General features: G+C 48.5%; 1 protein-coding gene across 10 annotated transcripts in view; it reads left to right on the top strand.

The window, feature by feature from the left end:
* The window catches only part of LOC139259994 (uncharacterized protein C2orf80), a 108,298-nt gene that overhangs the window by 46,934 nt on the left and 48,986 nt on the right, over window positions 1-12,378 (top strand). For 8 of the 10 annotated variants that reach the window (XR_011592695.1, XR_011592697.1, XR_011592696.1 and 5 more), the window contains 3 exons: window positions 6,931-7,013; window positions 7,915-8,002; window positions 9,173-9,235. Coding sequence is in view for 7 of the 10 variants with exons in the window: in XM_070876028.1 (XP_070732129.1) it covers window positions 6,931-7,013; window positions 7,915-8,002; window positions 9,173-9,235 (234 nt within the window). In the remaining 3 variants the exon portion in view is untranslated. Of the gene's footprint in view, window positions 1-4,345; window positions 4,410-4,509; window positions 4,575-6,930; window positions 7,014-7,914; window positions 8,003-9,172; window positions 9,236-12,378 lie in introns of those variants that run through there. The other 2 variants (XM_070876031.1, XM_070876029.1) reach the window with 2 other exon arrangements.

Raw genomic sequence — 12,378 nt, 5'->3', positions numbered from 1 at the left:
CACCCTCTCCCCTCCTCCCCTCCCACCCTCTCCCTCTCCCACCCTCCTCCCTCTCCCTCTCCCTCTCCCCTACCCACCCTCTCCCTCCCTCTCCCTCTCCCTCTCCCTCTCCCCCCCCTCTCCCTCTCCCCCCCCTCTCCCTCTCCCCCCCTCTCCCTCTCCCCCCCTCTCCCTCTCCCTCCCCTCCCCCCCTCCCCTCCACTCTCCTCCCCTCCCCTCCACTCTCCCCCCCTCCCCTCCAATCTTCCCCCCCTCCCCTCCCCCTCCCCCCCCCCTCCCCTCCACTCTCCCCCCCCTCCCCTCCACTCTCCCCCCCCTCCCCTCCACTCTCCCCCCCCTCCCCTCCACTCTCCCCCCCCCTCCCCTCCACTCTCCCCCCCCTCCCTCCACCTCCCCTCCCTCCCCCCTCCCCTCCACTCTCCCCCCTCCCCTCCACTCTCCCCCCTCCCCTCCACTCTCCCCCCCCTCCCCTCCACTCTCCCCCCCCTCCCCTCCACTCTCCCCCCTCCTCCCCTCCACTCTCCCCCCTTCCCTCCACTCTCCCCCCTCCCCTCCACTCTCCCCTCCCCCCTTTCCCTCTCTCCCCCCTTTCCCTCTCTCCCCCCTTTCCCTCTCTCCCCCCTTTCCCTCTCTCCCCCTCTCCCCCTCTCCCTCCCCCTTCCCCCCCCTCTCCCTCTTCCCCCCCCCTCTCCCAATCCCTCTTCCCTCTCCCAATCCCTCTTCCCTCTCCCTCTCCCTCTCCCTCTCCCTCTCCCCCCTCTCCCACTCCCCCCCGGTTGCCACGCTCCCCCCCTCTCCCCCTCCCATCTCTCCCTCTACCCTCCCTCTCCCCTCTCCCCTCTCCCCTCCCGCCCCCTCTCTCCTCTCCCATTCCCGCCCCCTCTCCCCCACCCCCCTCTCCCCCACCCCCCTCTCTACCCCTCCCGCCCCCTCTCCCCCTCTCCCCCACCCCCTATCTCCCCGTCCCCCCCTTTCTTCCCCTCTCCCCCACCCCCCTCTCTCCCCCTCCCCCCCTTTCTTCCCCTCTCCCCTCCAGTCTCCCCCTCTCCCCGTCTCCCTCTCCCCCCATCTCCCCCCATCTCCCCCTCTCCTCCTCCCATCTCCACCCATCTCCCCCTCCCCTCCCTCTCTCCCCCTCTCCCCCTCTCTCCCCCTCTCCCCCCCTCTCCCCCCTCTCCCCCTCTCCCCTCTCTCCCCCTCTCTCCCCCTCTCTCCCCCTCTCTCCCCCTCTCTCCCCCTCTCTCCCCCTCTCTCCCCCTCTCTCTCTCCCCCTCTCTCCCCCTCTCTCCCCCTTCCCCCCTTCCCCTCCCCTTTCCCCCCTCCAGTCTCCCCCACTCCCCCCTTCCCCTTCCCCCCCTCTCCCCTCCTCCGCCTCCCCCTCCCGCCTTGCCCCCTTCTCCGCCTTCCCCCTCACTCCCCTTCCCCCTCCCTCCTTTCCCCTCCCCCTCCCCCTTTCCCCCATTCACCCTCCACCTCTCCCCTTCCCCTTCCCCCTCCCCCATCCTCTTCCCCCCTCTCCCCTTCCCCCCTCCCCTTCCCCCTCCCTCCTTTCCCCTCCCCCTCCCCATTTCCCCTCTCCCCCTTTCCCCTCTCCCCCTTTCCCCCTCTCCCCCTTTCCCCTCTCCCCCTTTCCCCTCTCCCCCTTTCCCCTCTCCCCCTTTCCCCTCTCCCCCTTTCCCCTCTCCCACTTTCCCCTCTCCCCCTCTCCCCCTCTCCCCCTCTCCCCTCTCCCCCCTCTCCCTCCTCTCCCTCCCCCTCTCCCCCCCCACCCCGGTTGCCACGCTCCCCCTCTCTCCCTCTACCCTCTCTCCCCCCTCTCCCCCCCTCTCTCCCCCTCCCCTCTCTCCCCCTCCCCTCTCTCCCCCTCCCCTCTCTCCCCCCTCCCCTCTCTCCCCCTCCCCTCTCTCCCCCTCCCCTCTCCCCCCCTCCCCTCTCGCCCCCTCTCCCCTCTCCTCTCTCTCCTTCCCTCTCCCCTTCCCTCTCCCCCCTCTCCCCTTGCCCCCTCTCCACTTCCCCCCTTTCCCCCTTCTCCCTTCCCCTCCTTCCCCCCTTTCCCCCTCCTCCTCTCCCCTTTCCTTCTCCCCCTCCCCCCAGGTTGCCACGCGCCCCCTCTCCCGGTACCTACTCCCCTCGCCTCTCCCGGTACCCACGCTTCCCCCCCTCCCCCCCCGTTGCTCAGGCGCACATGCTCCAACGCGCCTGAGCAACGCTGCCGGCACTGAGAAGAAGGCATGATCCCTAGCCCCGCTCCCCTGCAGGCAGGCCCCTCCCCAGGGAGACTACGCTGTGCCACGCCACGCCACGGTCCAGGAGGACTGGAGAATTGCTGCAGAATATTCCAGCGCACCTTCGAGCCCAGGTAGGTCACCTAAGTCTCGGAGGTGCGCCGTTTTCACCAGATGCCGAAACTTGGGCCCTCTGAGGCAGCGAATTCCACAGATTTACAAGAAATTTCTCCTCATCTCTATTTTAAATGGGCGGCCCTTTATTCTAAGATTATGCCCCCTAGTTCTAGTCGCCCCTATCGGTGGAAACCTCCTCTCTGCATCCACCTTGTCAAGCCCCCTCATAATCTTATATGTTTCGATAAGATCACCTCTCATTCTTCTGAATTCCAATGAGTCGAGGACCAACCTCCTCAACCTTTCCTCATAAGTCATCTCCGGAATCAACCTAGTGAACCTTCTCTGAACTGCCTCCAAAGCAAGTATATCCTTTTGTTAATATGGAAACCAAAACTGCACGCAGTATTCCAGGTGTGGCCTCACCAATACACTGTACAACTGTAGCAAGACTTCCCTGCTTTTATTCTCCATCCCCTTTACAATAAAGTCCAAGATTCCATTGGCCTTCCTGATCACTTGCTGTACCTGCATACTAACCTTTTGTGTTTCATGCACAAGTACCCCCAGGGTCCCGCTGTATTGCAGCACTTTGCAATTTTTCTCCATTTAAATAATAACTTGCTCTTTAATTTTTTTTCTGCCAAAGTGCATGACCTCACACTTCCCAACATTATACTCCATCTGCCAAATTTTTGCCCCCGCACTTAGCCTATCTATGTCCTTTTGCAGATTTTGTGTGTCCTCCTTATACATTGCTTTTCCTCCCATCTTTGTATTGTCAGCAAACATAGCTACGTTATTTTCAGTCCCTTCTTCTAAGTCGTTAATATAGATTGTAAATAGTTGGGGTCCCAGCACTGATCCCTGCAGCACCCCACTAGTTACTGATTGCCAACCCGAGAATGAACCATTTATCCCGACTCTCTGTTTTTTGTTAGTTAGCCAATCCTCTATCCATGCTAATATATTACCCCCAACCCCATGAACTTTTATCTTATGCAGTAACCTTATGTGGCACCTTGTCAAAAGCCTTCTGGAAGTCCAAATACACCACATCCACTGGTTCCCCTTTATCCACCCTGTTCGTTACATCCTCAAAGAATTCCAGCAAATTTGTCAAACATGACTTCCCATTCATAAATCCATGCTGACTCTGCCTGACCGAATTATGCTTTTCCAAATGTCCTGCTACTGCTTCTTTAATAATGGACTCCAACATTTTCCCAACCACAAATGTTAGGCTAACTGGTCTATAGTTTCCTGCTTTTTGCCTGTCTCCTTTTTTAAATAGGGGTGTTACATTTGCAGTTTTCCAATCTGCTGGGACCTCCCCAGAATCCAGGGAATTTTGGTAAATTACAACCAATGCATCCACTATCCCTGCCGCTATTTCTGTTAAGACCCTCGGATGCAAGCCATCAGGTCCAGGGGATTTATCCACCTTTAGTCTCATTATCTTACTGAGTACCATCTCCTTAGTGATTGTGATTGTGTTAAGTTCCTCCCTTCCCCATAGCCCCTAGACTATCCACTGTTGGGATATTTTTAGTGTCCTCTACCGTAAAGACTGATACAAAATATTTGTTCAGAGTTTCTGCCATCTCCATGTTCTGCATTACTAATTCCCCAGTCTCGTCTTCTAAGGGACCAACGTTTAATTTAGCCACTCTTTTCCTTTTAAAAACGTATAGAAACTCTTGCTATCTGTTTTTGAAGACCATGACTCTCCATTTCAGTGAAGCTAACAGGAAAGCTACAAACTATGTATTTATCTTACTTATTTATCTTATGTTGGCTTTCCAGTTGAAGTTTACAGATCTGGCAGAAGTCATTTTTTATGTTTATTGTCACATCCAACTTCCTCTTACCCATCTCTCTCACTGCTCATGTAACTAAATTGTATTTTTCTTTTTGGCAATGTTCATCAATGCGAGGGTTGTCAATTATCATCATCGTGGATTCCCGAGGTTCAGATACAGCACAGGCCCAATGCAGAGTAAAGTTTCCTCCACTTCATCCAACAACATATTAGCTACACATCTGAACAGCATTTCATTCAGCATGGTACTATTGTTAAACTACCGCCTATCTTGTACACAAAAAGCCACGAAAATTATAATTTAAAAAAAGTGCAACTTATTTTTTCTCCTTTCCTTTCCTAAAGGCAGTACGCTGTGCTAGAGTACAGTTCCATAAGTGCCATGAGCTCTCAGTTGTCTTGTCCCAATGGTAGGTTTCACAAATAGACAGTGATTGTTAGCAAGCTATTTAATCATTGGTGCCATCATTGTGGAGCCTGATCCTGTCCCCACCTCATGTCTACACAAGATAGCTAGCAGGAGACAAGCCCTGATTGTTTTTCACCTCCCTAGCACAGGCACAGCAAAGCCAATCACAATTTAATTCCAAAACAAAGTACACATTGTAATATTAGTAAATGAACTCATTGTGACATTGCCAATATAACTCACTGACACCTCCACTACTAGTCAGTTGTGTAACATGCGTCATTCAGTGTGTCCTCTACTCAAAGGAAGGTACACAACAGTTGCTGACTAAAACTGCAAGCAATAATTCAGAAAAATAGAATTTATACCATATATGTTGCATTTACAGCAAATAACCTATAGTAGTTGAAAAAACTAAAAGCAGAAGAGTCAACTAATTAGATAGACAGTGTGAACTGGTCACGAATTCAAAGTATAGTAGTGTCAATCATGCTACTGTAAAATAGAATGGCTTCAAGCCTACAGAAAACTTCAGTATTTATTCCGTTTGTCACTTTTCATGAACTGATTGGCCATAATAGTCTCAAAACCTTGCCTTTGCACTCTCCTCTACCAGCAACATATGGTATATATTCTATTTTTCTGAATTATTGCACATAGTTTTAGTCAGCAACTGTTGTGTACCAGCAGTCTATCTATTAACCCTGTCCCTTTCAGGTTTCCCGTACATTGCCCTACTATCTCGGCTTTGGCTTTCCACATGGAGACCCATTCCATCACCATTTGAGGATACCAATGTCGGGCCAAATGGGACTCGAGCATTGCCCTGAGCAGTCTTCTCATCGTAACACTATAGTTGCACAGAAGCTATTCCTTGATATTACTTTAGTACTGGCCACTCTGTTCTCCCATCCTGCTGGCACTCTATCACATTAAGTCCAGTGTTCAAAAACATATATCCTTCATATCTTGGTTGCAACGCACCCAAAATAGATTATGTTTTCTGAATAGATTTGTATGGAGAGTATATGCTGGAAAATGGTGGGTTCAAAAAGAAATAACAATTATGTCAATCACAACTTGAATACTACAGGTGAGTGTGAGCTATGTCAGTTGTGGGTTTACTTTTTCTAAGACACATAGGGGCTGAAATTGCCCCTCCCCCGCTGGAAATGGGGCGCCGCACACCATTTCTGTTGGTTTCGCTATCGCGATGGATGAGGCGGCCTCTTGAGTGAAATTCTGCTCTTTGGCTTTTTTTTTCCAGCAGACAGCAGTCGCTCATAATGGAGGCAGTAGTGCGGCGGTGAGCACACTTGAGAGGCGGAAGTTGGGTGGGGTGCAGAATGTCCGCTGCTGTGAGTGATCAGCGTAGCGCTGATGACGTCATCATGGCGCCACATGACCACAGCTCTCCCCTGCACTTAAAGGGGAGATTGGTGCAATTTTTAAAGTTCAGTCCACTGGGCCACCAGGGAGGGTTTCGGCAGGGCCAGTGGCCTGGCACCAAAGAGGAGGTGCCAGGCTGCCTGTTGGCGGCCTAGCCGAATCCAGGGGCATAATTGTCGGCCCAACATGGCAGTCGGCCAACAAAATAAAAAATAGGGCGGCAGCGGCAGTGCATCCTCCCCTTTAATGGGAACCGCGCCGCCATTTTAGAAGGCCACAGCCTCACTGGACTGTCTCAAAAAAGCAAGTTTTGGCACTGCCCAGAGGGAGGAAGATTTTCTCAGCGGAACTTCGCCGTCGTGGGACAACATCGGTGGCACGAACTCTGATGACGCACTTAGAACGGCTTGGCAGCAGCGGAGAAGGGTGGGGGGGCGGGGAGCCAGTCACCGCCGGGATACCGCAGGACCGGAATTTTGATCATGACGGCCATTCCACGAAAAATCGCCGGCCATTGCACTCCATAGCATGGCTGACGATTTCCGGTGTTAACAGGCCTTAAGGAAAGGGGCAATTTCAGCCCCATAGTTGTGATTGTATAATATAAGTTTCATTATGTTGAGTTTTTATTATTCTTAAATATATATGAAATCTTTCACATAGGCTCAGCCATTTAGAGTTGTGACAGCATTGTTCCAGCACCAGAGTTGTAAATCACTGAGGGAAAAGAAATGTATAAAATATGTTTATCAGGGCTGCTGTTTTATAGTCTACCTTTTTCTGAGCATGGTTGGACTCAACTGCTCACCAAATAGTTCTGTTTCACAATGAAATGACCCTCCACAAACAATCACTCTAATGTGCATGGGTACAGCAAGTAGTTTCTCTATAAATATACAATAGAGAGATAATTCTAGTCAATAGATTAAACAAGATTAAAAATAACCTTGTAAACTTTATTGCTGCAGGCACATTATGACTTGGCCATCCATGCTGCTTTGCTTTGGTTAAATGAAGATGAAGATCAGGAAGTTCTTGAAAATGTAAAAGTGTGAGTACTACCTGCCACAAATAAAGGACCAGTTAGTAAATTATATTTTACAATAAGCCAAGTCACTTTTTACCAACTGAAGCAAATGCTACAGGAACTTTGTTTTTAAACAAATAAGGACCATATTTATCTCTGTTGAAGAAAAACACTAATCCATTTCTGAAGGGGGCAAGAGTTCTCGTAGCAGTACGCAACACAAAACAAATAATCTGTTAGTGCTATCTAAAAGCAGTGCACCACTCTTTGCTAAAATTAACATTTGGTGGATATGGCCCCCAAAAGAGTGCCTGTTCGACATGAAGTTTGGAATTATTTTTAATTGCTAATAATTTAACTACAGTGGATTGCTGTTGAGTGAATAACCTGTTTGCGTCAAAATTGTATTTATGCTTTAGGAATTTCAGGGTGAAGCACACCAATATAACTTTCATTATAATGAAAACATTTCTGGAATCTAAGCTGTGTATAATTCAACCCGCTGCAGTTTAGTCGTCTGCGGTGCATTAAACAGAAAATAATTGTATTTTGTACATAAATGGCGCTGTAAGTAATGCATCATCTGGGCAGAATGCTTGGAAGGATGTTGTTAAGATACCTTGGCAAACACTTCAAATTATTTTGTATACAGTAATTGATATGTTAGTACAATTTTAATTGAAACACGAATCTTGTTTAATTGACATTTATTAATGCGGGCCACTTGCTCTCCAATTTTCACTCCTTCCTAATGAGGAGTTATCCAGCCTCCTCTCAGCATTCCTCTCTGTTAGCAAATAAACTCCATTTATGGACAGCTGAAGTTGTAAAGTTGTTTTGGCACACTCTACAATGCAGAATATTACACCATTCTGAAACACCTGGTATGTTTCTAAACGTCACCTCCTTTCACTCATGTATATAGGGTAATTTCAAGTCATGCTGGTTCTAAATATCCAAATAAAATGGAAAGAGAAGCAATGATCCTCTCTTCTTTTGCTGGAATTCTAATGGTAAGTCATTTGTTTTTCTTTTAATTCAGTGAACGTAATTCCACTGTGCCGAGCCTGAAAATTACATTTACATGTACAATACTAAAGAAGTTTAGGTAATTGTTCCTTTGTCATGCTCTCTGTCATCCAACTCCATCATAATCTATGTTCTAAAGTGATCTGAAACAAAATCTGTATGTTATGGGTAAGATACTTTGCGCTCGGTGTTTGTCCTTTATTTCCAAAGGGATATCTTTATTAAAAAGTACAAAATAAAAAATATACAAGCATTATTCTTTTCAGAATAAATCACCTGCTACAGAGATTAAGCTTTATACTTTTCATAATAAATTACCGGCTACATATCTAGAGCACAAATCACTTGGCACAACACTAATATGGTTTAATCTCAGTTTGGGTATATTGTATAGTATTGTTGAGCTGAATCTCAGAAATTTTAAAGTTGGATCCAATTCAAAGACACTTCTGTCAATTTTCATCTCGTAGCATCCGTAAGTCTTGCATGAATTTTAACTCCTATCCCAATACTGAGTACTTGCAGAGACTCCATATCAACAGAAAGATAAGTAGTTTAGAAATTAAGTTTTAATGTGTATATATATCTCATTTTGTGCTGTAGCAGTAAATTTGTGTATTTTGTGGGTACAATTAATTTGACTTTCCACTTCACATCGCCCATATATCGCCCAAAACTGACCTCTATCACCTATTTTGAGCAAAAAATGGAAACTCAGGCCGGAAAAATAAGCCCCCAAGTTTCAGCTCACTTCACCGAGCTGATCGCCCACACATCGCCGATTTGAAGTTCCGGCACATCGCCATCACATAGCCGGACTGATCACACACCCAGAACATCGCTGGATAATAGTTGCTTTTCCCGGGCTTTACTGAACGAACTGGGCACTACGGACGCCATTTTAAAGTTCAGAGGAAGGGTGAAGAGAGCTAAAAAAAATTGAGCTAAGACAGTTGTGAGTTATTGAAGGGTCCTTTATAGATAGATCTACTCAGATTATTATATTTAATTGTACTAATAGTAGCTTAATAGATTAGGCATTTTTTAGTGAAAAGTGCTTAATCTGCTATAGCAAGTGAAAATAATAATTGAGTGATGGGGCCTATGCTTTCTGTGCCATTACTCATAACTGCTCACATGCTGATTTCTAAAAGGATCAATCGAAGAGGTGGCAGAGTAATGCCGAGACAGAGGAGGCGAGCATACAACCAATGAAGGTACTTGGAAAAGCAATATAACCTCAACTTGTCTGAAAACATGTGTCTTAGGAGGCTGTGCTTCCGGAAAGAGGTCATTGATGAGATTTGCGAGCTCGTCAAGGGGGATTTGCAGCCTTCCAGCACCATCAGAACCGCACTGTCCGTTGAGGTAAAGGTTACTGCAGCGCTAGCCTTCTATGCATTGGGATCCTTTCAGGCTTCAGCTGGCGACATCTGTCGTATCTCTCAGCACGCCACACACTGCTGCATTCGACAGGTGACTGAAGCCCTTTACGTTTACAGAATTAACTTTGTGACCAGGGAGGACTTTGGGTTTCTCGAGAACAGCAAACTTCCCCAAGGTGCAGGGAGCAACAGACTGCACACACATTGCCCTGAAAGCCCCTTTACAGAATGCGGAGGTGTTTCGTAACAGAAAGGGATTCCACTCCCTGAATGTGCAGCTTGTTGTCGACCAGAACCAAATAATCATGACAGTAAATCCTACATTTTCTGGCAGCATCCATGATGCACACATCCTACGTGAGAGTGCTATCCCTGACCTGTTTGTCAATTAGTCAGAAGGTCACGGTTGGATGCTGGGGGATAAGGGATATGGCCTTGCCAGCTGGCTGATGACCCCACTACATAATCCCATCAATGAAGCAGAGAAACGTTACAACGAAAGCCACATAGCAACATGCAACATCATCGAAAAGGCAATTGGAGTCCTAAAGCAGCGCTTCAGATGCCTGGACCACTCTGGTGGCAGCCGACAGTACCACCCTGACCAGGTCGCTGAGTTTATTATGGTGTGTTGCAAGCTACATAACCTAGCAGTAAGGAGAAGACAGCAAATGACTGATGGGGCTGCAGGTCCACCTCCAGAAGGAGGTGAGACAGAAGAGCCAGCCGGCGAGGAGGAGGAGGTGGAGGTGGAAAAGGAGGCTGGTAGGACCTTCGGGAGGACCAGCCTGGCAACGTGGCCATGGTCCGTCCACCACTGCCCCCCCCCTGTTATGTATGCAATGAAGGTACAAATTGAGAACTGTTTAACTCAGCAAGCTACAACCTTGCTTCTGCTTTATTATGGCCCAAAGTGCCTGACCCACAAAATGGCTGGCCTTTTATACCAGAGCAGCACCATGTGTCTGCTGCTCAGTGGCCTCCAACAATGACACCATCTGGTGGCTACAAACAGCAAGCACATACATGTTCTAAGGATAAGGGGTAGGCCATTTAGGACTGAGATGAGGAGAAACTTTTTCATTCAGTTGTTAACCTGTGGAATTCTCTACCGCAGAGAGTTGTTGATGCCAGTTCATTGGATATATTCAAGAGGGAGTTAGATATGGCCCTTGTGGCTAAAGGGATCAATGGGTATGGAGAGAAAGCAGGAATGGGGTACTGAAGGAACGATCAGCCATGAACTCATTGAATGGCGGTGCAGGCTTGAAGGGCTGGATGGCTTACTCCTGCACCTATTTTCTATGTTTCTACATCACCCCAGACCCCCCGCCCCCCCCCCCCCCCAGGGGAACAGTACCCTGTGGGAGTTATGCGGCTGCAAAGCTGTTCCGTCAGCAGTTCATAAATGAATGCTTTGCATGAACTTACATTGGGGATAGTCACAGTTACAGTTAAACAAAAGTTGCATTTGCGTTGAGTTTAGTTTGAGTTACGTTTTAGCCTTGCCTGCACTGGCCTGGCCATTGTAGTTCAACATTTGCATTAATGCTTAACTTAAGTAATGTTATTACAAGAGAATGAAATGTTAAAGTATGCAAAATGCATAAGGCTAACTAACCTTATCAGAGAATGCACAACAATTGTTAAAATCAATAAAATTTTTTTATTGCAAACAAATTATGTAAATGAACTAACATTAACAGTAACATCAGCTTTCAAAAACAACCCCCCCGCCCCCCTACCTCCAGGTCATTTCCCCCCCCGCCCCGTGTATGAGCACCACTCGCCCGTCTTGGTCCCTGCAATCTGAGATGAAGCTGGCGTGCAACGGGCGATGGAAAGACTTCCTGCTGTAGTGGAGGTGTTGGCGTGGGAGATGAAACAGGCTGCTCCTCTTCCGAGTCAAGAGGAACTGTATCCTCCGTACTCGTCTGAGTGCTCGGGGTTCGACTTGTGACCAACATGACACCTTGGGGTGCAGAGCCGTGTTCCGCCAGCAGCGCATACGTAAGGGCATTTGTTGCGGTTGTCTGTTCACGCACCCCTTCCAGAGTCTGCCGTGCTGCCTCCAGTAGCTCGACTTGCACTACAGACACCTTGGAAAAGTCGTGCGTGAATTGTGTGAACCCCTGGATCAGCTCGCGATCGATCGCGACTGTCTCCAAACACAGGGACATCAGGCCCACCAACTGATCATCCTGGGGAGGCGTTTGCTGGCCTCGCTGACCCGGCTTGCATGGGGTCGGCGTGCACAATATATTGCGCCTTGGCGTTGCCGGCTGCACACCGCTTGGTCCCGGTGTATCTTCAATCTCAACGGAGATGATCACAGGTTCATCCCCCCCCAACAACAATTGACGGCTCCTCCTGGAGCTCCAGCTCATCGTCATCCTCTTCTTCTTCCTCGAGGTGAGGAAAGTGCTCCTCTTCCTTCTGTTCCTCCTCAGAGGGTGACTGCAGTTGCTGGTGCTGGCGTCGTTTGCACCTGTACGAGCGTCTCAGGTTGACCTTAAAAACACACATGTTCTAATAAGCTCTGTAAAAAGGTCATAACGGTGAACATTAACAAGAGATGTCACATATCAATACTTTTCACTACCCCAGAAAGCTGTAGCGGCTGCATCCCCTGCTTCTAATGCACAAGGGCTACATACATGCATGCATGACATGATATGACATCATAAGTATATCATAAGTACATTACAAGTATATTGTATTATAATTACAGGACATAAGATCAGTTACTTATTTAAATTTTTAATACTGTTTTTAATACTGTTTGAAACATTACACATTACTCATGAGATGCATGGCTGGGCTCTGCAGACCACGAATGGTGGCCGAATGGCTCTCATGGCCAACCAGCACAGCTGTACGCTCCTCAATCTCTGTAAAGGGCTGCAGCTGAGCAGAGCTGCCCCCCATCCGCCTTTGCTCGGCCTGGTTGATAGATATCATCTTCTGGAAGCGAG

The sequence above is a fragment of the Pristiophorus japonicus genome, chromosome 3 (assembly GCF_044704955.1).
Source record: "Pristiophorus japonicus isolate sPriJap1 chromosome 3, sPriJap1.hap1, whole genome shotgun sequence".
Lineage (NCBI taxonomy): Eukaryota > Metazoa > Chordata > Chondrichthyes > Pristiophoridae > Pristiophorus > Pristiophorus japonicus.
The sequence above is the reverse complement of the archived record's forward strand: the minus strand, read 5'-3'. Positions and strand labels throughout refer to the sequence as shown.